Source organism: Gobio gobio (assembly GCF_949357685.1).
Source record: "Gobio gobio genome assembly, chromosome: 6".
Lineage (NCBI taxonomy): Eukaryota > Metazoa > Chordata > Actinopteri > Cypriniformes > Gobionidae > Gobio > Gobio gobio.
Window position 1 is genome coordinate 31,205,305 of NC_137102.1, and position 26,578 is coordinate 31,231,882.

Genomic DNA, 26,578 nt, shown 5'->3' on the forward strand with positions numbered 1-26,578 from the left:
TCCCGGCATCTGTAACGTCACTCTCTGGCCGAGAAACGGCTACGTGCCAAAATCGATGTCCACGCCCTTTAAAGCGCAGGTCGTTTCTCTGTTTGAACCGGCAACCACGCGGGACGCTGACTCTGCCTCAGAGTGCTGTTTGACCAGTTAGAGCGCTCAAGGTAAACTTTAATAGAATGGCCATCTTTCGACAATCAGACCAGCTCTTTTTGTGTTATGGGGGCTGTTCTAAAGGATGAGCTGTTTCCAAACAGAGGCTGTCTCACTGAATTGTGGATGCTATTGCATTGGCGTATGCTAGCCTGGGCCAGGACTGCCCTTTCCACATCAGGGCACATTCTACGAGAGCCATTGCATCTCCCTGGGCTTGGTCTAAGGCATGTTCATTCAAGAAATATGCTTGGCTGCTGGCTGGTCTTCCCCAAACATCTTCGCCAGATTTTACAATCTGGACGTGCCATCTGTAGCTTCACAAGTGCTCTCGGTGAGTTAAGTCACTATTCAAGTGTTTTTTACGCTGCACAGTTATTACCGTTTTGCTGTTGATGCTGTGCACGCCTGTCCTTATGATGTGTGTTTACTCGTTGTTGTCACTTATATTGCCCTTGTCAGTGCAGCTTTCACTTCTTGTTCTTTTCACTAGAACAAGTATTTGTTTTGCATCACAGTTTGTTATTGCTTTGCTGTTGACGCTGTTTCTCTCATTGGCCTGATTCATTCACCTATCATAAGAGCGTCTGGTGGCACCGCCCCTCAGTGGCTTGTTACCTTCTGCGATTGGTGCAAACTTATTGGGTTCTGCCTCGCATCTCTCACGGCGGGATTGTATTTGGTTCCCGAAGCGTTTCAACGCAGTGTTGAAGTGACCGCTCTCGAAAGGGAACGTCTCCGGTTACTATCGTAACCTCGGCTCCCTGAGAGGTGGGAACGAGACACTGCGTTAGTCGCTGTGCTAGACGCTCACTCATTTCCGCGTTCAGTCATGATTCTGAGGTAATTGGCGCGCTTCTCGCCTTTTATACTGCCAGGTTACCCCTACAGTATAAGCATGCGATTTGCATATCGCGGGGCAATTGGCCAGTTTTTCTAACTGCCTTTAGCCTATAAGATTTCAGGAAATTATAAGAAAAGAGATTAACCTGAAGCATTTCAACGCAGTGTCTCGTTCCCGCCTCTCAGGGAACCAAGGTTACGATAGTAACTGGAGACGTTAATGCACTGTGAACTAACATGAACAAACCATGAACAGCTGTATTTTTATTAACTAACATTAACAAAGATTAACAAATACAGTAACAAATGTATTACTCATGGTTAGTTCATGTTAATACATTAACTAATGTTAACTAATGAAACCTTATTGTAAAGTGTTACCGTTTTTTTTCTTGCATTTAGCTTGCTTGCTCACTAGGACTTTTTTCCAGGTACAATGACATGAAAACGACATATTGCCTCATTAATCATGAAGTATGTTAAATAGTGTATTTTATACCATGGTCTGTCTGAATTCTGATTGGCTGGAAGGTCTGCATTAAGACCGTTTAATGCTGTAAAGTTTTTCCAAGTCAGTTTAATCATCAATCTATAATAATATGCTGCTTTATTAAGCACTGGCCTCGAGTACCTTATTGCTTTTGTAAAATAGTTACCACACAATACAAATACTAATGCCAAAAAATATGTATCAATGTAACTTTCCTGAAGTAAAATAACTAAAAACCTTCCTTCCACTGGAAAAAATAGTCCCTGACCATGAACAGCAACATAAGTTACATTATTACACCATTAGATGGCAGCAAAGCCTGCATTTATGAGTGAGTCAGTGTGTAGCAAAGACTTTTATATTGAAAGGACTGAAACTTGTTGTGAACATGGAGCAAGACGCAACTGAAAATGCTTTGACTAGCACTGTCAGTGTAAGGCATGGGTAAACTCATTAACTGTTAAAAGGACAAGATATCGCAGCGGACATTCAAACAGATTTTTTATTACAAACATAGGACTAACCTGAAGGAAAATTCTATTTCTAAATGCAGGTTATACACTCGCTCACTCGATCTCTCTCTCACAATACTCTACTCTACATAATACAGTAAGCTTCAATGAACAATATAAATGAGAACAAACAAATGTTTACGTTGCTAAGAGTGGTTGATAAGGGTTTTGTGTAATGATACACAGAACCGTTGGGTGAAGCGTTGGGTAGAGAGACGCTGCACAGACACAGGTAATTCACATGCACATCTCTCCCTCTCCCTCTCTCTCATAGGCTAATTCAGGGGTCTCCAAACTCGGTCCTGGAGGGCCGCTGTCCTGCAGAGTTTATCTCCAACCGCAAATAAACACACCTGAACCAGCTAATCAAGGTCTTACACGGTCCTAATAAGACACTGATTAGCTGATTAGCTGGTTCAGGTGTGTTTAATTGGGGTTGGAGCTAAACTCTGCAGGACAGCCGCCCTCTAGGACCGAGTTTGGAGACCCCTGGGCTAATTCATTCAATTGTTATAATTCAATCAAATAAATGTAATCTTATGCACTACTTTATCACTGTGTCTGATTTAAAGTAGAGAGAATGCTAGATCTTAATGAGTCGTAGCTGACTAAAAATAACCATAATTTTAACCCTAAGAACATAAATGACAGCTTTAACTTGCTGGCAAATGAGCATGGTATAAGCGGGATAATACACAACTAGCTGTGCATTAAAGGTCCTGTTCTTCGTGATCCCATTTTTCAAACTTTAGTTAGTGTGTAATGTTGCTGTTAGAGCATAAATAATACCTGTAAAATTATAAAGCTCAAAGTTTAATGCCAAGCGAGATATTTTATTTAACAGAAGTTCCCTTTCAAAGCCTACAGCGAACAGCCGGTTTGGACTACATCCCTGTACATCCTGCTCTAATTACGTCAGTAGAACAGTTTGTTGACTAACCTCCGCCCACAAGAATACGCAAAAAAGGGGGTGTGGTCTTGTTGCTCTCGCGTGGAGAAGAGGAAGTGTTTGTATAGTTTGTTTGTCGCCATGTCGTCGAGACGCTGTTATTTTCATCCTGGAGTCAAATCACCTTTGTTTGGCTTTCCCAGGGATGCTGTACTTAGAGATCATTGAGCGCATGCATCTCCGTTAGGGCAAGAGGCGTGACCTTACCGGGCAACGTGCGCTAAGCTGCTGTCGAATCACAACACGGGAACCGCTGGCACAATCAGAACTTGTTACGTGTTTCTGAAGGAGGGACTTCATAGAATAAGGAAATTCTCAGGCTGTTTTTAGGACAGTGAAAACGTCTCGGTTACGTATGTAACCCTCGTTCCCTGAGGAGGGAACGGAGACGTACGTTAGTGACTAACGAATGGGGGTTTCGCTTAGAAGCCAATCATCTCCGAGAATTCAACAGCGCCCAATGGCAGTGCCAATGCCATGGGCATGCGGAATTTGCATGCGTAACTCCGCCCCACCTCGTGGGTATATAAGGAAGTACGCTGGCAACATCGCATTATGTTACTGCTGCAGGAGCCAAGACTGAACTCCGCGTTCCAGGCAGCACAGCTGACGTGGCAAAGGAAACGTACGTCTCCGTTCCCTCCTCAGGGAACGAGGGTTACATACGTAACCAAGGCGTTCCCTTTCGTTCAGTCACTACGACGTACGTTAGTGACTAACGAATGGGGGTTCCAATACAACAACGCCACTCAGCTGTCATCCAGTGCCCTGCGTAAGTGTGAGTACCCTGTCGTAAGACTAGTACGGACGAAGGACTCCCACTTATCACAGGATTACCAAGGTACACTGGGAAGCATATCCCAGTGAGGGAATGCCAAGATGCCTACCCGTAGGGAGGGCTTAAGAACACACATATGACCCGCTAAGGGCTGCATATGGAAGATCTCTAGGGTACCAGCCGAAGGTGGATTTTTAACCCTAGGGGCGGCAGGGACTTGCCAAGGGAAAGACACCTGCTCGCTGAGGAGGCTTACGGTGGAAATACTCGTGTGGGGGTCGCCAGAGGGGAACCATGCACACGGAGCACCTGGCCGGACATGAGGGTCTGGGCTCGAAAAGGCAGAATGAACTGATGTCGGCGTAAGCAGTGCTGGAGGAGCTCAGGGCTCTCGGGGAGCTCACCTGAGGGAAAATATCGCACGTATCCAGTCCTTGGAGTGGAATGGCGAGCAAGCGAAGACACCTGAGCCTGGCCCATTACCGGCCACCCGTAGGGGCGAGTACATAGTTGGACACTGGCTCCACTCGGAGATTGTAGAATCTGGCGAATGTGTTGGGTGTCGCCCAGCCTGCAGCTCTGCAGATGTCTGTTAGCGAGGCGCCATGCGCTAGAGCCCAAGAGGAGGCCACACTCCGGGTGGAGTGTGCCCTCACACCAAGGGGACATGGTCGACCTTGCTGTTGGTAAGCCAAAACAATGGTGTCCACTATCCAGTGAGACAACCTCTGCTTTGAGAGAGCACTTCCCTTCCGCTCTCCACCATAACAGACAAAGAGCTGGTCTGAGGTCCTGAAACATCGCGTACTGTCTACATAGGCGCGGAGAGCGCGTACCGGACAGAGCAATGCTAAGGCTGGGTCTGCCTCCTCCAAAGGCAGCGCTTGCAGGTTCACCACCTGATCTCGGAACGGAGTGGTGGGAACCTTGGGCACATATCCGGGCCGGGGTCTCAGGATCACCTGAGAGTTAGCCGGCCCGAACTCAAGGCACGCTTCGTCAACCGAGAATGCTTGCAGGTCCCCGACCCTCTTAAGCGAGGCCAATGCGGTCAGCAGAGCCGTCTTCATAGACAAGAACTTAATCTCAGCCGACCGCAAAGGCTCAAAGGGAGGCCTCTGCAGAGCACTTAAGACTACTGAGAGGTCCCAAGAGGGAACGAGAGGAGAGCGAGGAGGATTCAGTCTCCTCGCCCCCCTCAGGAACCTGATGATCAGATCGTGCTGACTTACCTTTTTGTCTCCCAGGAGATCGTGGTAGGCAGATATTGCGGCCACATACACTTTAAGGGTGGAAGGAGACAGCCTTCGCTCCACCCCCTCCTGGAGAAACGATAGCACGGACCCGATCGGGCATTTCCAGGGGTCTTCTTGGCGGGAAGAAAACCATGTGACGAAGAGGTTCCACTTCAACGCATAGAGACGTCGCGTAGACTCAGCTCTAGCGGAAGTGATGGCAGCGACCACCGCAGGTGGAAGACTACTCAAACCTGCCGCGTCCCGTCCAGAAGCCACACGTGGAGCTTCCAGAACGCTGGACGCGGGTGCCAAAAGGTGCCCCGTCTCTGAGTGAGGAGGTCTGGTCTCAGAGGAATAGGCCAGGGAGGGGCTGTCGCAAGGAGTAGAAGTTCTGGGAACCAGGTCTGGCCGTGCCAATACGGGGCGACCAACATGACCTGCTCCTTGTCCTCCCTGATCTTGCACAGTACCCGTGCAAGGAGGCTCACTGGGGGAAACGCATACTTGCGTAGCCCTGGCGGCCAGCTGTGCGCCAGTGCATCCGTGCCAAGGGTGCCCTTGGTCAGGGAATAATACAGGGAGCAAAGGGAAGAGTCCTGAGAGGCAAACAGATCTACCTGTTTGTCGCCGAACCGTTCCCATATCAGCTGGACCGTCTGGGGGTGGAGTCTCCACTCTCCGGGGAGAGGCTGAATCCGTGAGAGCTCGTCGGCTGCACGGTTCAGGTCTCCCGGGATGTGGACAGCACGAAGGGACCTCAGGCGCTTCTGACTCCACAAAACGAGATGGCGGGCGAGTTGAGACATACGGCGGGAGCGTAGACCGCCCTGGTGGTTGATGTACGCTACTACGGCCGTGTTGTCTGTCCTGACTAGTACATGTTGACCCCTCAGCAACGCTCGGAAGCGGTGCAGGGCGAACCGTACTGCCAGTAACTCGAGGCAATTGACATGCAGAAGGCGCTGGGGTCCTATCCAGGAGCCCGCGGCTGCTTGTCCATTGCACATGGCACCCCAGCCCGTGGATGATGCATCTGTTGATACAACAACATGCCTGGAAACTCGTTCTAAGGACACTCCGGTCCGTAGAAAGCTGAGGTTTGACCACGGGGTGAGAGTCTGTAAGCAGGCCCGAGTCACTTGTACCCGGAGCGTGCCAGACCGCCATGCCCATCTCGGGACTCGATCGCGTAGCCAGTGCTGAAGCGGTCTCATATGAAGCAATCCGAGCGGCGTCACCGCGGCTGCAGATGCCATATGCCCCAGGAGCCTCTGAAATAGTTTCAGTGGAACCGCACTCTTGCCCTCGATTTGACGAAGGGAAGTCAGCAGAGACTGCGTGCGCTCGCTCGAAAGCTGCGCGCACATGGCGACCGAGACGATATCCATACCGAGAAAAGAGATCCTCTGTGCGGGGCAAAGTTTGCTCTTCTCCCAGTTGACCCGAAGGCCCAAACGGGCTAGGTGATGGAGCACCAAATCTCTGTGTCCGCAAACCTGCTCTCGAGAGTTACCCAGTATGAGCCAGTCGTCGAGGTAGTTCAGGATGCGAACCCCGTGCTGCCGAAGGGGCGCAAGGGCTGCCTCTGCAATCTTCGTAAAGACGCGAGGGGACAGAGATAGCCCGAATGGTAGAACTGCGTACTGATATGCCCACCCCTCGAAAGCAAACCGTAGGAACGGTCTGTGTCGAGGTAGAATGGAGACATGGAAGTAGGCGTCCTTCAGGTCGATCGCTGCAAACCAATCGTCTGGACGAACGCATTCGAAAAGGCTTTTTGCTGTCAACATCTTGAACGGAAACCGGTGAAGGTAACGTTTCAAGACGCACAGGTCCAGGATCGGTCGTAGCCCACCGGTCTTTTTGGGTACAATGAAGTACGGGCTGTAAAACCCGGAATTCATCTCGGCTGGAGGGACAGGTTCGATCGCACCCTTCGCCAGTAGGGTGGCAATCTCCGCTCGCATGACGGGGGCATTGGCCCCGATCATAGTGGAACGGACTCCCCGGAAGCAGGGAGGAACCTGCGCGAACTGAATCGCGTAGCCGCGCCTGATGGTCTGCACGACCCAGCGGGACAGCCCTGGAAGCTGAAGCCAGACTCCCAGAAACTGTGCCAGCGGGGTCATACGGAGTACAGACGTACCCGGTGTGGGCTTGCAGCGATGCAGCGTCACCGGCCCGGACATGGGAGGCTGAGGGGCGTCCCGGTGCGGGGGCACGGTTGACTGCTGCGTCCTGACAGAGGAGACCAGGGAAGGACGCACGTTCCACTGGGGTCTGCTCTGCCAGGAGGCTGGCGACAGAGTGGGATGCGAGTGGCGGGACCCGTGGGTGGCGCGCACCGTCATCACCGGACTCTGTGGGCTCAGGGATGGGAGTGTTAATTCTTTCTTTGACCAAATTAGGGTGCTGCTGACCCGTGGGCCAGCAGCTGAACAAAGGATTCTCCCCCGGCCCTCCACCGGGGGAAGGAGTGGTCCTGCTACCATCTCCTGGAAAGAATACTCCATCCCTGAGCCATCCGTCTCAGGAACGCCGCTTGGCCTGGCGTTTAGCGGGGCGCGGGGCGGGCTGAGCGGATTGTGACGCCTTCCTTCGGCGACCTCTGCCACCCGGCCCGGCTGAAGGCTGCTGCTTGGGCCGGGCGGGAGGGGCGGGAGCCTTAGGAGGGCGTCCTGGGCGTGGAGCAGACTGAGGCGACTGGTTCAGCCATAAGTGACGCTCCTGGACCACGTTTGTGGACATCACTTGACCCAGGGAGCGTGCGGTCACCTTCGTCGTCCGGAGAGCGAGGTCGGTGGCGGCACGCAGCTCATTTAAGAGCCCCGGATCAACTCCACCCTCGTGCATGTCCTTGAGGATCCTGGCCTGGTAGACCTGAAGGATCGCCATGGCATGCAAAGAAGCGGCAGCCTGCCCCGCGGCTCTGTGCGATTTCGCCACCAAGGTTGATGTGAATCGACAGGCTTTGGAGGGGTGCTTAGGATCACCGCGCCAGGTTGAAGCGCTCTGAGGACACAGTTGCATCGCAATTCAACTGGGGGGACCCCAGTGTACCCATTGGCCGCCGCCCCATCGAGGACGGAGAAGGCGGAGGAAGTCGCCGAACGGTCACGGGAAGACAACGGGGACTTCCAGGACCGCGCAAGTTCCTCATGAAGCTCGGGAAAGAAAGGTATTGGGGGCGGGGACTGACGGTTGTCAGCGCGCGCTCCCAAAAACCAATCATCGAGCCTGGAGCGTTCGGGACAGGGCGGAGGGTTCCACTCTATCCCTAAGCTCGCGGCTGCCCGAGACAACATGGCTGTCAGCTCTGGGTCCGACTCGGGCAATGCTGGAGCGCCCGAAGGCGGCAGCACAGCCGAGTCATCATCCTCAGAGGACTCGAGCCCACCTTGTGATGCGGTGACCGACATCGCATCTTCCTCCGGAGCGCCAAACGAGATGCGCGGGGGGGGCAGGAGCCGGCCCCGCGATCTGCGTCTGGACACTCGCGGGTTGCAGTGTGCAAGACGGGGGTGTGGCCCGAGGCATGAGCGTCGGGGCTTTGTTCCACACCGTAACCGTCAGGTCACCCTGACCACCAGCCAAAGTACTGGGCCTCTGGGACTCCGTAGATCGGGGTGTGGTAGAGGGGACTCTCACTTCATTACGAAGGTCATGGAGTCTTGACCGCAACAACGCGATGGTCATGTTCCCGCAGTGGGAACATGACTCATCCACAAACGCTGCCTGGGCATGCTGAAAGCCCAAACATACCAGACAGTGTTTGTGCCCATCAGAAGAAGATAACGATCGGCCACACCCAGAAGTACACGGACGAGACATCCTGAAAAGGACGCGTCACGTGTAAGCTCTTTTGTGAGAGGAAGCTTCGCAGAGAACGCCGAAGCGCCCAGGGACCACACACCAGCTGTCTAGCGGACCACTGCGCAGATCAGCAGGCAGGCAGTATGATGATCACTGGAACGCGCCGTAACACCAACGTCTCTGGAAAGCTGCTCGTCTCGAAGGCTTGTCGAATACTCAGATCAGGCTTGATGGAGTGAAGAGATACTCTTGGCTCCAAAGCAGAAACATAATGCGATGTTGCCAGCGTACTTCCTTATATACCCACGAGGTGGGGCGGAGTTACGCATGCAAATTCCGCATGCCCATGGCATTGGCACTGCCATTGGGCGCAGTTGAATTCTCGGAGATGATTGGCTTCTAAGCGAAACCCCCATTCGTTAGTCACTAACGTACGTCGTAGTGACTGAACGAAAGGGAACAGCGGTATACAGATAAGTAAATTGTGTGAAAAATACTGTGTTTTTTTACACGCGAAACATGAACACATGTTATATTGCACACTGTAAACACAATCAAAGCTTCAAAAAACCACGAAAAACGGGACCTTTAAAATGTTTTAATGCACTCCGCTTCACGTCACGCTCTTTGCCTCCTGCACTGAAAACGTTTAATGCACAGTCAGCTAGTCATGGATTATACCTTACTTATTTCACATATCACATAATGTTATCAAAGCTAAAAGTAGTGAAACTAATAATTTCATTTTCTTTTACATTTCAGTTATAATTTGGTTATCAAGGTAACAGCTTAGCCTACTAGCTTGACTAACTGACTAACAGAAAATCAGTTTTAATTAGGAAATCATGATTAAACTGTAAATTATTGATCAGGCATTGAGGAAGAAATCTTAATAAATTGTTTTCAACAGTGTATGCAGGAACTACTAAATTAATATGCATTACAGATTGCTGTATTAATTTTTTGAACAAGTTTAAAAATGCCCACTAGGACTTTCTGGATTACCTCAGGCCGGACAGACAGTGCGGCGTTGAAGGCATCCACAGCTTTGTCAAACTCTGAGCTGAGGTTGAAGAGCACACCCAGGCCTGTCTGGAGGTCAGGATCCACCCCTTCAATGTTCTGCACTGCTTCCTGATACAGCTCCAACACCTCCACGAGCTGAGAGCTACACACAACACACACCATGAACTAGGGCAGGGCGATATGAAAATATATTGTGGTGATGATATGAATTTCCATTTAATAGTGTAGGGAACAGCACATTCCAGGGCCGAGTTTTATGGCTGGCCCCTCTCTTACTGCAACAATGGAAAAAAGTTTGCTACATTTCGATTGGATCTAGGTGGACTAGCACAGACCAATGTCCAACACCCTCAGATAAGGACGCTAGGACAACTAATAGACACCTCAAGCAAAATAATGACATAACTTCTCATTGGTCCACAGGAAGTTTCTGCCCTGCACCCATATTTAGATTCATCCCTAAGGTTTAAGCTAACCGCCATAAAAATTATTTAGGACTTATTGGGTGCAAGAACAGTGGTTGAAAGTATTACATTTTTTACATAAGAAATCCATTCATAACTATGTTTGGAAAACTTCATTTTTCATACTCAATCAGAGAAAAGTACTCTCAGCTATTTAATGCAACATTTTACACAAATTCAGCTGTTAACATATAAATGAATGCATGCATGACAGTTCAGTCTTTTTCCATCTTGTTTGGACTTAATGAGCTCTATTTTAACGATCTGAGTGCATGGTCTGAAGCGTATGGCTCAGGTGCACTTAGAATCCACTTTTGCTAGTTTAACGATGGAAAAAAGGACATTGCGCCAGGCACATGGTCCAAAAGGGTTGAACCTAGTCACTTAATTAGTCATGGGTGTGTTTTGGGCATAACGTGCAATAAACCAGTAACAATAACGTGCAATAACGTGCAGTCCGAGTCTCATCTCCCATTCCCTTTAAAAGCCATTTGCACTTTGGTGGATTCGCTATTTACATGGCGGAATTTGCGAGCAGAAAGACTGAATGCTTCTCCCGAGAGTAATCCTTTTATTTTTAATATTTAAAAATATGTGATGCTGTGTGTAACAAGCAGAGTGCATGCACGTTGTGCACCCGCCTATAGGTGCATATTACTAACGCATCCTTTAAATAACACAAAAAATACTGAGTCATTGACTTTAGACCAGGTTTTTGTTGGTCAATGGTGCAGTCGATTTCAGTTGCCTCAAAATAGCAATGCACCAACAATAAGGGCCGGCCCTGACCAATTTGCTGCCCTATGCAAGATTTTACTTGGTGCCCCTTGTATCAAGGTTTAGAACTACATGATTTCAGTCTAAGTTGCGGAAACACTGGTACTGTTTTATTTTTTTAATGCATTGATGTTTTTTTAATTTTTATTGTTGTTGTTTTATATGATGTCCAGTCCCTTCTACCCCGTCATTATGTTCATGATATTATTATTATACATTTTTTTTTAAAAGGTTGATGATAGTTAAACTATACAAAAATAGCACCTACGCCACATTACAGCCTAAACACAAATAACAAGTAATTGCATCTAGCAGTCAAGCACAAACTATTGAGAACTAGCAAAAGTGTTTGTTTTCCAGTAGATGGCAGCAAACTTCCACTAATATGAACATTCATGTTTTCACCATGAATTAAACTGAGAAATGTAGATATTTCATGTGAAATTTACATAAAATGTTGCTATTTTAAATAAACCTGCATATAAATATCATTACTAATTTCGGCAAATACATTTTAAAATGTCCATATGTCCCCTTAAAACTGCACAACTGTAGAGTAAAAACATTAGACTATTAAAAAAGTGATATTACATGCGTTTTAAAAAAACAGATTTTTTTTTTTGTTACAAAATACACTATCTGTGGCCACTGGAGAACCCAGATGTCACGGAACGCTCGACAACGCCTCCTCCTGGTTTCACCAGATCCCTCTCTCCTGCGTATTAGAATTGCATTTCCCCTCCTTCCTCCTCTGCTCATTATCATTGCATTATTATAACCTGTGGACCCTTAGCTCACCTTTATCTGGACTGCTCTGCTCATTGTTCATTTGTGAAGTCTTGTTTCACCTATACTCTGTCTCTAGCCTATTACTCGTGTTTGCTCTTGTATTTTTGACTTGGACTCTGATCTCGTTTTTTGTATCTAAGCCGCCTGCCTCTGACCCTTGCCTGTTTGACTTACGTTTCCTGAATTGCCGTTCATGTGTTCTGTTTGATCTTTATGACTGCCTATCACTGTTGGCTTACCTGTGTTAATAAATTACTGCAGATGGATCCGAATGCTTCAGCCTCTTTGTCACAGAAGACTTCACCACAACAGGGTCCAGCAGATTTCCTTCGACTGGCCTCCGAGGTATCCTCTCAAGCTGAGGTGCTGATCACCCATCAACAACAGCTGGTAAAATTAACAGCTCTCACCGAAGAGCTTGTGAGATCCGTCCGAGCCCTATCGCCGCAGAGCGCGGCTGAAAATCAAGCTCCGAATCTTACCGCACCTGCTGCCGTTCCACCTGCCGTGAGTAACCATTCAAACCACCCAAAATTATCCCTTCCCGAGAAATTTGATGGATCACCTTCTGCCTGTAAGGGATTTTTGTTGCAGTGCAGCTTGTATTTTGACCAGCAGACACAGTCCTATTCCACTGATGCAAGCCGCGTTTCCTTCATATGTTCCCTACTTATCGGCCGGGCTCTGGAATGGGCTACTGCACTCTGGTATGGAAGTCAGCTCTCTTTTCCTTCTTATGATGAGTTTTTGACCCAATTTAGAGAAGTGTTTGAGCATTCAGCGGGAGGAAAGGATCCAGGAGAAATTCTGCTCACATTACGCCAGGGAAATTCTACCGCAGCGGTGTGGTAAACCTGCGAAAATGTTCCCGTGTGCCTTTTATTCTCGCAAACTCAACTCCGCAGAACGCAACTATGACGTGGGTGATCGCGAACTTCTGGCCATGAAGACCGCCTTTGAGAGGCACTGGCTGGAGGGAGCTCATCAGCCTTTTACGGTACTCACTGATCACAGAAATCTAGAGTATATCAGGTCAGCTAAGCGCTTAAATGCTCGCCAGGCTCGTTGGTCTCTGTTTTTCTCAAGATTTGACTTTAAGATCACCTACAGGCCGGGCTCTCAGAATGGCAAAGCTGACGCCCTGTCCCAACAGTTTGACGGTCCTTGTGAGGAATCTAAGCCTGAACCCATTATTCCCACTACTCTCATCGTGGCCCCTGTTCAATGGGACATTATCACTGAAATCACCGCATCCCTAAGTAATCATCCCGCTCCGCCAGAATGTCCCGTTGACCGTCTCTTTGTTCCGCCCGGGTTCCGCCGCCGTGTGCTTCAGTGGGTTCACTGCAACCCCAGCGCCGGTCATCCTGGTATCGCGGCTACCATACAGTTAGTTTCCAATCGCTTTTGGTGGGCTTCACTCCAGTCTGATGTCATAAAGTGAACGGTCCGGAGGCTTTCCGGGTGCGAGAGATCCTGAACTCCGGACGTCACGGCGGGGTGTTGCAATACCTTATAGACTGGGAGGGGTACGGTCCCGAGGAACGCTCCTGGGTCAGGTCTCAGGATATCCTGGATCCCACATTAACTGTTGCTTTTCACCGAGACCACCCAGACCGACCAGCTCCAAGACCCCGTGGTAGACCCCGCCGTCGGCCAGGTCCTCGCTTCCGGAGCCGCTCGCAGGGGAGGGGCTCTGTCACGGAACGCTCGACAACGCCTCCTCCTGGTTTCACCAGATCCCTCTCTCCTACGTATTAGAACTGCATTTCCCCTCCTTCCTCCTCTGCTCATTATCATTGCATCATTATCACCTGTGGACCCTTAGCTCACCTTTATCTGGACTGCTCTGCTCATTGTTCATTTGTGAAGTCTTGTTTCACCTATACTCTGTCTCTAGCCTATTACTCGTGTTTGCTCTTGTATTTTTGACTTGGACTCTGATCTCGTTTTTTGTACCAAAGCCGCCTGCCTCTGACCCTTGCCTGTTTGACTTACGTTTCCTGGATTGCCCTTCATATGTTCTGTTTGATCTTTATGACTGCCTTTCACTGTTGGCTTACCTGTGTTAATAAATTACTACAGATGGATCCGAATGCCTCAGCCTCTTCGTCACACGAGAACAGCTGCTTGCATATAGTTTAAGGTAAAACTGGAATTAATTAGCGTACATTAGTATTTTACTACTATGCAATGAAATAAGTTCATTCATTACATCACTTTACCTCTGTCTTTACACTGCAAAAAATGCTCTTCTTATTTAGTAATTTTTCTTGTGTCCAGTCCAAGCATCAAAAAATTCTTAAATCAAGATGTATTTACTAGTAAAATGACATTAGATAATTTTTTCCTTGTTTTCTGGGTGGAAAAATCTAAATGAAGTAAGTTTTAGCTTAAAACTAGCACAATTATCTGCCAAATGGGGTGAGAAAAATTATCTTATTTCTGTTTGGGACAGAAACAAGAAACAAGATTTCAATCAGAAATAAGATTATTTTTCTCACCCCATTGGCAGATAATTTAGCTTGTTTTAAGCATAAACTCACTTAAGATACTTACTTATCTAGTAAATGCATCTTGGTTTAAGAATTTTTAGATATTTAGACTAGAAACAAGACAAAAATACTAAATAAGAAGAGCATTTTTGCAGTGTTTCCCTTATCTTGCCTGCATCAGAGGGCTTCTGTTTTTTATGACACAACAATTCGGCCATCCGTCATAAATTATCAGGCAACTTTCACTGTGTCTACACCTGGACCGAGCGGCCAAGCACCCTAAAAAATGAAAGCAATCCTGTCTACATTAGATGCGGCGAGAGGCAGCGCGACACAACAAATTCCCAACCTTAAACTGATCACGCGTTATATTTCTGACTAACTTCAAGTAGCTCGGCGGGGGATATTGATGAGGCGGACCGGGAAGATGCGGGGGACTTAGTTAAGTTTTTTTGCGCTTTATTTGGTAATATTTCAAATTAACATGAATAAAATAGTATCAGTAATAAATTTTGGCGCCCCTATGGATGAGTGGCGCCCCTAGCATTTGCCTATTCCGCCTATGCCATGGGCCGGCCCTGCCAACAATAATGCGCCTGAACACACCTCGCTTTCAAACCAGCACACCCATGTGCGAACAGATGGGCATGGGTGCATTTGCTATTTAAACAATGTGGGGCTGCACATGAAATGTGAGAAATGCATTGGTAAGATTTTAAAGACACTTCTAACTTTGTGCTTTATGCAAATGAGTTCCACAGGGAAAAGAAGGGAGGGCTGCACTGTGTGTGTCACCCCTCTGATGCAAGAAGCCAATCACAGCACTGGAATGGAGAAGTGCCAAATTGCAATCTCCAAATGGACCCTTTCAACAAACACTCCTTATTCTGAGTCTCAGTCCTGTAAGCGGAGAAACAGAAACAGATCAACAGGTTCGGAGTCTCCCATCTGGAGAGACTGTAACAGACATGCCACTCTGAGCCTCCGGCCTGTTACAGTTAAGGCAGCAACAAATACACCCAAGTTGAGTCTCCAACTGGCAAACGTGAGACATTAGATACAACATTTTGAGTCTGGCCTATGAAAGAAGAGACAACAACAGCAACAACAGGATCCATGCTCTGAGTCTACAGCTTGTGAGGCAGCCACAGATACGACCACGTTCTGAGCCTTGTAACAACAATAAGTTTTGGGGAATAATTAATTCAAATGGTATGAATATTCATGAGTCTATGAATATGATTTGCTTGTTGTACAGAAAAAAATTTACGTATAACGGAACCTTTAATCATTTAAAAGTAACCTTTATCCAAATTGATTTCTTCATCAATTATCAATCTTACAAACCTTAAGAAACATTGATCTGTTTGATCAGGACAAATAATATATCTTATGTTTGTACAATTTGTACTACTGAAGTAGTACTACAGGAAAATCAAGCTTAAATGGGTAGCTAAGATCTTACGCTTCAGTGACTTCCTTGATTTGTGAGCAAAACAATACGGATTCAATTTAATGCAATTATTGGGTTTTAATAAAACAACTACAGAATACAAAGCTACTAATCACACGGGAGTAAATATGCCCATATATATATATATATATATATATATATATATATATATATATATATATATATATATATATATATATATATATATATATATATATATATATATAGGAGAAACAAACGATATGGTACAAACAAGGAAAAATCAAACTTAACGAATAAAATCAAAGGGAAGAGAATGATGGAAAGAGAATCTACGAGGGAGAGAATGATGGAAAGAGAGAATGAGAGAGGCAATCACTTCACCAAAGCCCTTCAGACATTTATGATTTCGTGAATCAGGATTAATTAAGACAACCTCCTACAAGCAGTTTAAAGGTGAAATATAATACTTGCATTAGGCTCTCTCGTGTAAGTGTCTGAGTTCGAATCGTCGTGGAAGTTCGCTACAGAGCTGCGTGTCCGGGAGAATTTCTGTGAAGTTCAGGAAAGTCGCTCCAGAAGTTTGCAGGTCTCTCTCTCTTGGCTGGCTGCCAAAGGGATCCTTCTCTCAAGGGGAGGGGGCGAAGGCCAGGGTGGTCGTCCTCGTGGTGGCGGAGTGCAAAGAGTTAACGGTCAGTTCCGTTCTTATAGATGGAGTGGCCGAGCCCAGACAGATGGAAGGATCCAATCACATCCGTGGAGAGAGAAGGCGCGAGTGTTTCATTGTTCTCTGAACCCCCCTCCATCTTGACAACGGTACCTGTTGATTCAATTTCCGATAGTCAATCGTCGGTCTCCAGGCTCCGCTGGGTTTCAGCACAGGCCACAAGGGGCTTGAAAAGGTACTGTTGCAAGGACGGATGACACCTTTTTCAAGCATGGATTTGATGATCTCCTGCACTGGTTCTTGTGAGGCGATGGGAATCTTGTATTGCTTGACAAAAGTGGGAGGCGCATCAGGGTGCGTTGGGATGCGCACCGTGTGGAGGTTGGTGAGACCGCAGTCTAAAGAGTCTTTGGCAAAGGATTCTTTGAACTTATAAAGGACTTGTTTGAGTCTTTGACGGTCTGTTTCGCTCTGGAGCGTGTCAGCGTCTCGTAGAATTTGCTGCACTTGAGACTCAAAACCTGGGTACGGTTCCTCCGTATGTGTGTCATCAGTCAGGTTGGTCTTGGGAGGTGTGGCAGGGTCATCAGTCTCACCGACAGGCTGGTGGGAGACTGTGTATACCACAAGGTGACTGTCCTCAGTCAGCTCCGTTCGGCACACCTGGTCTTTGGTCATTGGCATGACAGACGTGATGGCAATGAATTTGAAGGGTGCGGTGAACAGTGTGTTATCTGTACTCCCTTCGGGTATCAGTGCAGGTGGAATGGGCCCAATGATGGGTAGTACAAGTTCAAAGTCATGAAAGTCATTGCTCACTAGCCATCCCAGCCGGTAGGCCTTGTGAATGTTGATGTCAGTTGCTGTGCAGTTGTTGAAGAGGATGTAGACTACACGAGATGACACTTCAGTGAGGGGTGTGGCTTCAAGTGTGAGTCCGAGTTCCACACATTCAGGTGAGGGTTGGAAGAAGCCCAGCGTGTGGTTTAAGGTTTGACCACATCGCATGTTGAGCCGAACAGCAACCCATTTGGTGTATGCTGGTACCACCGTTCCCTGTTTGTTGACTAGGGTGCAGACCTCGGGGATGGTCTGTCCTGACATGAGGTTGTCATGGCTGATGGCAGTGTGGCTGTTAAGTCAATGGGGCCCATACCACTTCGTTAAACGTGTCCACATGAGCCCGGAGGCGAACCAAAATGTCTGCTCCGATGTAAACATCGTGGGGTGGGTCCGGAAGGACCAGGAAATAATGGGTCAGGCACCGGTGATTCCATGTCAAGCACAGCGCACAGATTCCTCTGGCGGACACCATAGAGGAGGGGTGTGAGTTCAAAGGGAAACGGGTGCGCTTGCTGGCATAAGGCGGGTCTGGTGCGTTTTCCCTGAGTGCATTGAACAGTGAGAGACTAATGGCTGAGTTGTCTGCCCATAATGCTAGAATAATGTTCATTGTGGTGATATCATTCAGCTGCAGGTCAGTCATGACCTTAGGGCTGTAGGTATCAGAGTCTATGGTGAGCTGAAATGTGCAGAGTAGCGAACTTGAAGTTTGCTCTGGGTCTGAGACTGTGTTCTCACGGCTGGCTGCAGGAGTTCCCGTGACCTTTGTGGCTTGACAGTCTGGTTCTGTTGGGGTTTCCGTGACCTCTGTGACCTGAGAGTCTTGCTCAGAAGACCTGTGTGTCTGGAGGGGAAGAGGTTCTCGCACTTGTGACCAGAATTTCAGCTGTTTGAAGTCCAGTAAAGGTTCGAAACGGTCCAGCAGGTCTTTGCCGATGAGAAACGGATAAGTGTTCATAGGTGACACATAGACAGGATGTACAAGACTCATAGGCCCAACTGTCAGGTGAATGGGAGCTATGGTTTTGAGCTGGATATCGTTTTGGCTGTACGACTGCACATCCAGCTTACACGTGTGAAGGTTAAGAGTGCGATTCTGTCTCTGTGCTTCAAATTTGAGTTTGTCAAACAGTTGAACGGATATCAACGTTAGGTCGGAGCCGGTGTCAACCAGGGCTTGGAGCCTCAGTTGCTTTTCCAAGGTGATGGTTAGGTAGAGTTTTCGAGCCATTCCCTTCTCGATCAGGTTCCCCAAGAGTCTGGGTGTTGGGGCCTGTGTGTTGATCGGTAGGCAGTCGGGATATGTCTCTTGTGTCTCACTGTGAGTGCAGATAACCAGGACAGCACTTTCATGTACCTTGGTGTGTGGAGTGACACTGTCTCGGTCAGGAAGTGTTGCCGTCAGCTGGAGTGAGTGGGTGTTGCTGACGTGTGGGGGTGCAACAGTTAGTTCGAGAGTCTGTGGTTGGGAAACAGGGTTCTGGGTGTTTGGTTCAGTTGCAGAAGGGTGATTTCAGGCATCCGGTTCAGTCATGCGGTGTCTGGTTCATCCTTCTTGTCTGTCTTGCGGGGTTTCTTTTGTAGAAACTCCTTCAGTACCTTCAGTAGTTCTGCAGTTTCGGACTCGACCGTGCTTTTCTTGTTAGCCGTGGGCTCAGATCCGCGCTTACCAGCACCACGTCGAGAGGGGTCCCTCCGTCGGTTTTCTGGTCTTGGCGTTCTGGGAGAGAGGGTTCGGCTCCTTCTGGGTTGCCGGCCGGCTTCCCATGTGCCCCCCCCCCCTTTTGGTTGTGGAGGGGGCGAGGTCGGTCCCAGGATCCTCCAGAGCTATCGTTCTGGTACCTTGGATGAGCATTACCACGATCATGCTGCCCTCTGCTGGCTTGGAACGGTGTAGACTCTCTGTTGACGGGTCCGTAACTGTGGTTCTGTTGGGCGCCCTCTAGGGTCAGCTCTGGGCGATGCTCAGAGACAGGGCAAATGGTTGGGTGTTTCAGAAATAGCCTTTTGCTTGGTGTAAGCCTTGTGAGCTAAGTCTCTTAACTGTTGGGTGGACATGCTGCGTGGACAAACCAGAACTCCCAGATGGTGATTAATCGTGGGGTGGAGGTTTCGGAGGAACAGGGTTCTGAAGCTGAGGTCCTCCTCCATGCCTGGTTCGTTTCGTGCGCCGAAGTAGGTACGTCGCAGTCGATTATAAAAGTTCTGTGGGGTTTCAAGTCGACCTTGCCTGAGGTCCACAGTAGCGATGAACCCCTGGACTGATTCTGGATCAGAGTATTCACGCATTAAAGCTCGTCGTAGCTGCCCGTAGTCCGCTTTGACAGTCTCTGGTTGGCGGTCTAGAAAGCTGCGCACGTCCCGGTTAGACGTGAGTTTGAGTAGGCACAATCTGTCCCAAGTGTTCACGTTAGCGACAGTCTGCAGGTGAAAGTCTATGTCTTGCAAATAGGCATAAACATCGTGTCCTCCTGCAGGGTCTGGGCTGAAAGTAGGGATATTTCTGGCCAGCCTTTAAAGGTCCTTATGAGCTACGTGGCTGCTGACCCTGACTTCTTGGAAGGGCGTCCCTTCCTCCGCTGCTGGCGGGGGTTCGTGGAGGCTAGCAGGTGACAGTCTGAGCAGTGGGCTGTCACCCCCCTTTCCAGCTCTTGGTTCTTGGCTAAAAGGTGCGGACCAGCTGGTCGGGGGAAACTTTGTGTGGTGCGTTCCCCCTTCCCGGTCCCTTTGCAGTTTATAGGAATGTTTCAGTTCTCTGTGAACAAGGTCAAGTTCATCTTGGAGCTCATGTCTTTGCTGGACAAGCTCATTGATCTCGGCTCGGGCAGCCTGCAAGTGGTTTTCGGAGGCTTTGGCTTTAGCATCTCTGTCTTTGAGTGCAGTGTTGGCTCTCTCTAGGAGAGCTTCGCCTCGCCGGAGCTGTTCGTTGAGTTCTTCCCTGGTGTCTTTCTCCGACTGCTCTCCACGGTCTGTGTCCAGACGCAGATCTTTCAGGGCCTTTTGAAGTCTTTTTACTTCTTCCTCTCGTTCTGTGTCCGTTTCACCCTTTTTCTCGGTCTCTAGAAGTAGCTGGTCTAGATGACGCTGGGTGAGGGCCTGGTTTCTCTGGGCCTCCTCGGCTTGGAGCTTTAATGTTGCCGCTTCCTGTTCCAGGTCGGTGTGGCTCTTTTCTCTTAGCCGTGCCTGGGCGACAAGGTTGTGGGCGAGGCTCCAGAGGATCTTGGCCAGTTCTTTGTGAGAGTAACTCTGCGTCGGGTCATGTGCCAGAAATTGCCTTGTGTGTGTCAGCTGAACTGGTTGACTGGCTTTGGAGTGTCAAATTGCTGATGTCGCCACTGCGTGCAGCAACGGCGGACAGAGGTAAAAGAAACCGAGATTCACACACAGCCGGTGCAGGTCACGTCAGTTGGACAACCTTGCTCGTGGAGACCACGTTGAGACGATTCTCAATTCACCACAGCTGCTTGTGAGCCTTACAATAAATACACAAAAGAGGGTAAACAGGTGAAATCAAAATTAATTAAGACTCTATTTGTTTACCGGATCAAGTGATTTATGGTTGCAGGCGAGAAAGGAAATGCAAAATCCTATATCAAGAGTGATTTAGAAAAAGGCAAAGGTTTCTATCAAATAATGATAAAACAAAAGGCAATTTTGATAATGTTGGTAACTATCAAAACAACCTAACCCAAATGAGAGGAAGAAAGAGACAAGCCAAAAAAAATAATAATAAAATAAATTAAATAGAAAATAAAAATTAAAATTAAATTCAAAACAAGTTTAAAATTTTCATTTAAATAAGCCAGTAAGGAGAATATAAATAAAAGAAAGCAAGTCCAAATAATATCCTATAACAATTTAATGCTAACGTTGGAGTATCATTAATAACCAAAAAAATTAATAATCAGAAAGGGAAAACAGGAATAAGCACTTCACACAGAATTTGAAGAAAGTGGAAAAGAGAGAGAGAGCGGTAAGCTAACTTAGCAGGGTACGGCCACACGGTGGCGTCCTTCCTTCCAAGTGGACTGTCAGTAACTTTAAGAACCTAATTTCAATTTAAGTTAGAGGAAATTCATTTTTCCTTTTAAACCCAAATTCAAATAAGTGTTTTTAATCAGCGAGAATGAGACCTGGTTGCTGCCTAATGCTTAGTAAAACTGCATAAATGAAAACGTTCCTAACAGTAATCATTAACAATTCACATGCTCAACTTAGGAAGGAAAATTAAGTCTGTCAAGACAAAATTAATAGCGGAGAGTAGAACTATCCGAAAATACCCACGAGATGGCGCAGTCGAGTCCACCCAGACTAGAGTTAGTTAGGAGGAGTGCCCGCCAGATGGCGCAGTTGCGCCCGCCCGGGATAAAGTTATGATGAAATGTAATTCGAGAGCTGTGAGCTCGCGCCCTCTGGTGTCTAGCACGCGGAATTGCAACACACGCTCATGTGGGTTGGACCAAAAATCAGATAATGTCCGCACCCAGAATTAACACATCAAATGTCTTTTAGACCACGGCGGGTCTTTTTGTGCTATAATGGCACAAGAAACATGTGGCTACAGGAATTAACATCTGCTTTGTCTATTGAGTAAAAGAACTCCAATAGACATTTATCAAACTGGCTGACGGTCAGTCAGCATTTATGAATCATGCGTTAGGTCTTTGCTTTGGGTAGCTAAGCCAATGCGAAACCAGGAGTTTTATCGTTTATCTTAACGATTTAATATTATATTAGGCCTATTATTGAATAGAGGAAACTCGCTCTATTTCAATCTTCCGCTTGAAAGAAGATTTCGTCGTTCAAGTCAAGCAGGACAAAACAATATTACTCATGTACGGACTGTACAGAGATTTCTTTATCTCTGCAGGACATTTAATATTGCCAATTTAGCATCTGTTAATATGCTTTAAACTGAGCTCGGCATCGTGCCTTAGTCAGTGAGTGAGTTTGCTTTGCGCGATTTGTCTCACAGTTCAAACAAACGAACGAAAACGCGCGTTCGTTTTGTGAGCAAAACAATACGGATTCAATTTAATGCAATTATTGGGTTTTAATAAAAACAACTACAGAATACAAAGCTACTAATCACACGGGAGTAAATATGCATATATATATATAGGAGAAACAAACGATATGGTACAAACAAGGAAAAATCAAACTTAACGAATAAAATCAAAGGGAAGAGAATGATGGAAAGAGAGAATCCTCGAGGGAGAGAATGATGGAAAGAGAGAATGAGAGAGGCAATCACTTCACCAAAGCCCTTCAGACATTTATGATTTCGGGAATCAGGATTAATTAAGACAACCTCGTACAAGCACTTTTAAGGTGAAATATAATACTTGCATTAGGCTCTCTCGCGTAAGTGTCTGAGTTCGAATCGTCGTGGAAGTTCGCTACGGAGCTGCGTGTCCGGGAGAATTTCTGTGAAGTTCAGGAAAGTCGCTCCAGAAGTTTGCAGGTCTCTCTCTCTTGGCTGGCTGCCAAAGGGATCCTTCTCTCAAGGGGAGGGGGCGAAGGCCAGGGTGGTCGTCCTCGTGGTGGCGGAGTGCAAAGAGTTAACGGTCAGTTCCATTCTTATAGATGGAGTGGCCGAGCCCAGACAGATGGAGGGATCTAATCACATCCGTGGAGAGAGAAGGCGCGAGTGTTTCATTGTTCTCTGAACCCCCCTCCTCTTAGTTAATCAATAGGGTGGAAATTACAAGCCTCTATTTCTTCAGAAAGCTGGTATTTCTAAAATAATGAATCTTGTTGTGATTTGTGCACAAAATTTGGCATAGTCAGGTTTTTGCAATAACAGAGATACTAAGAACGGTCATTCTGCGACTTGCGCATACAGATATACAAGATTATCACAGTTACTGGCATACAGGTTTAGATTTACATACAGTAAACATCCTAGTTATGCTAATACATTGTATAAAGACATGAAATCAACGGATTATGTATATTTGAACATTATTGAGACCGTTTTTTCAGTCCACATAGTTTAAGTAACGCGTGTGGATGTGAAAGTCTTCTTTCAGCATTCTCCGCTATGCATGTGTGTTTGCGGACGTGAAGTCATGTGTATGTCTCGGGGCTATACCACTCAATGCTCTATTCTTTTCCATTCTTTACGACAGACATCATCATGGCTCCTCTGGTTGTTAATTAACTTCGATATCTCCCTTTCACACACACAAAGACCTTTGTTTATGGCTGATTTGATTAGGAAAGTCACAAGAGACTGTGCAAAGGCCCATCCGGTGACATATTCACTTGGCCAAATCTGATTGAATCGGGTCATTGTTGCTACAGCCTCCAGTCTGTGAGGAAAGAGACATTAATGATGTTTTATAAACATAGTTCGGGAGGAGCACGTTCAGATAATTGACACAGGTGGAGAGCACTCAGCTAATCAACAGTAAGAGGTGTATATATACACGCAGCAGTCTTATCTCCATTCATTGACAGTTTTCTAGCACGGAGGGCATTTCCGGCAGTTCGCCCCGCCCGCCCGCCCACGCTGTCTTCACGGCTCGAAGCAACTCCACAATACTAAAATCTTTTTCCCTGCAAATTTATAAGCTATCTAAAAACCCCTTTCGGCCGCTTCCATATGCATTCACGAGCCAACCGCGAGAGCAGTGCTCGGACAGTGTAAAGGAGTGCACACAGCACAGACTTGCAACAGGGAGAACTACAACAGTTCCTGTCTTAAGATAAAGTATTACAACTCTTTTACTTTTTCTTGCGATCTTTCCGCCTCTGTGTACTACAGTACAGACAGATACTTTTCACACAGGAGAAGTGCGTTCATCATGTAACGTTACGCGCACGCGGTCACTGTGGTGATGAACGATCAATTTACTTGCAGCTGGTAAAGCGAGCGAACGTATTGTGAGGCTAAATCACTAAAATGCTGTCAATGCAACAGGGCATATTACGCCAAACAATCAGCTACTAGTTGGGAACAGCTGATAATCACCGCCTTGATTCAATACTTCTCAACTTGACGCTCACATAAGCTCGGTCACACAGGGCTCAACACAGTGCGACCATACTCGCTTTTGTGACTATAAATAGACGTGTGCGAACTGAACAATGTGTTTGGGAGCACCCACTTTCTTAAATATAACATCAATACCTTATAGTAGGGCAGGCTATTGTATAACAAGTGTATCAATGATTGTTATACCATCTTATTATGAAACAGAAGAAATTCAAAGGCTATGATTTCACTGAATTAACGTGAGCGATCATGTTTCAAAACCTGAATGTGGCATCATTGTGCGTTCTACTGGCTTGAACAATGCTTCAGTTCAGAGCACTTCACAATCAATGAATAGCATACATTTATGCAAAGCAAATTCGTATTCGTAGGGCTGTCATACATTTTTTGTGTGCTTTGATCATTAAATAATTATTTAATCCCTTTTAAGTTATCACTTTGCAGTATAAGAGTAGAGCTAACACAAAATATTTAAATATATATTCAATTCAGTAACTGAAACAAGCACATCAAACTGGCAAAATAAAACGGTTATAAATGTATCATTCATATATTTCTACATCACTATAGAATATCTGTACGTCTGTGTTTGTGGAACCAATAGTCACTCTTTTATTTGTCAAACACAATCCAGAATCCACTAAGTAGGCTACACACTCATTATAGAGAAAACAATAAATGAATAAAAATATATAATCATAAGCTATGACAAAAAATAAATATTAAATTAGGTGAGTGGATAGTTAAAAAAAATTGCAATTACAAAAAGTAATTCTTGAAAAAAAATCTTTGGACTAATTTATAAAAAATGAAAAGGTACAAATTACTTTGTGTTTTTATTAAATACATTTATGAAAAACAATGTATATTTTTTTATTTATTTATATTTATATATTAATGTAAATAATTATATGGGTCTACACAAATAATATAAAATTACAAGATTTATAGTTTATTGTAAACGTAATATGCAGCTCTGGAAAGGGCAACACAGATATGATATGGAATGGCTTTAGATGACTTGTAGCTACTAGCAAATCATAATATACTAATAATGATTGCTGAAGGATCATGTGAAAATATTTATTTCTGATGATTATTTAATTATCACGACATGCCCGATTTGAGCAAGTGACTGCCTGTCTTGAGTTTTTTCGACAGACGGAGGCGTGCCTGCCTCGTAAAGCCTTGGTTGTGTTCGAAATAGCCCCCTATTGAGAATGAGGAGATATGTCATGGTCGCTTGCTGTCACGTGACAAATTGGGCGGAGTCTGAGCCCGTCCACCATAAGGTGTGTTCGACATCGGCTGCGGCCGGATGCAACTGATCAGCGAGAGTAGCCGCATGCAGGCGGGGAGGAGCTGCAAACGGACACTTTCTGCTTCCCGCAGTGACGCTCGCGCTGTGTTTGCATACTTTTTCAGCTGGAGTGAAATAAATGCAATATCTGACAATACACAGATGTTTCAGAGACATTATTGTCATGTAATACTTTATGTACTGCTTAATACAGCGTCTGTTTGTACAAGAATAAAGTTCAACATATAAGCCTACACTATCAATGAAGTGCATTTCACTACATTTTTATTCAGTTTTATTTTGATAAACATGACAATATAACATTGCGACTACATGAAAGGAGGTTTTTCTGTTATAAAAAACAGATTTGAGAGCATTAGCGGAGCTGAAGGTTTTAGAATAAACCAAGCCTGCAGTGCTCCTGTCAGAAATTGAAGCTTCCGCGCCTCGATCGCCCCCCCGGTGGCCGGTCCCAGTATAGCTCCTAAACCCCACCCCTCCATGTATTTGAATGGACGCGAGACACACTAAACAATTCAATTACACTTCAAATAATTGTTTCCTAAAGATGGTTTCTGTCATTTTAGGCAGTTTTTATTACGATAATTTCATTTCAAGTTTTAGTGAGTTATTTGATGCTATAAAAACGGGGGGTGTGATGTCATGATTGACAGCTGAGATTGACGGCTTCTCTGAGTGAAGTTGTCACTGAGGCACTAACGAACTTTTTGGGGGATTTTTGGGAGGAAATTGGAGCTTTAGCTTTAATTTCTACATTTCCATAACTGTTTATTTCACATCAACACAATGAATTATTCTGCATCTGCGAGAGTGTGGGCGGGCTTTTGATAATCGCGCCTCTACTTCCTGTTCTCTACTTGCCAACTCCGGTCCCGAGATCGCTACTGCGCAGACTCGGTCCCAAGATGTCAGCGCCGTGAGCGGGCCTATGAAAGCTTCAACTATGGTCAGCGGAAGTCAATGAAGTCGCGTCGTCCATATTTTTTTATGG

The 26,578-nt window shown here is 46.5% G+C and overlaps 1 protein-coding gene across 2 annotated transcripts in view; it reads right to left on the reverse strand.

Moving 5' to 3' along the window:
* pex5lb (peroxisomal biogenesis factor 5-like b) overlaps positions 1 to 26,578 on the reverse strand; it is a 74,468-nt gene that overhangs the window by 4,588 nt on the left and 43,302 nt on the right. For both annotated transcript variants that reach the window (XM_079819465.1, XM_079819466.1), the window contains one exon: positions 9,779 to 9,941. In XM_079819465.1, coding sequence (XP_079675591.1) covers positions 9,779 to 9,941 — 163 coding nt within the window. The remainder of the gene's footprint in view (positions 1 to 9,778; positions 9,942 to 26,578) is intronic.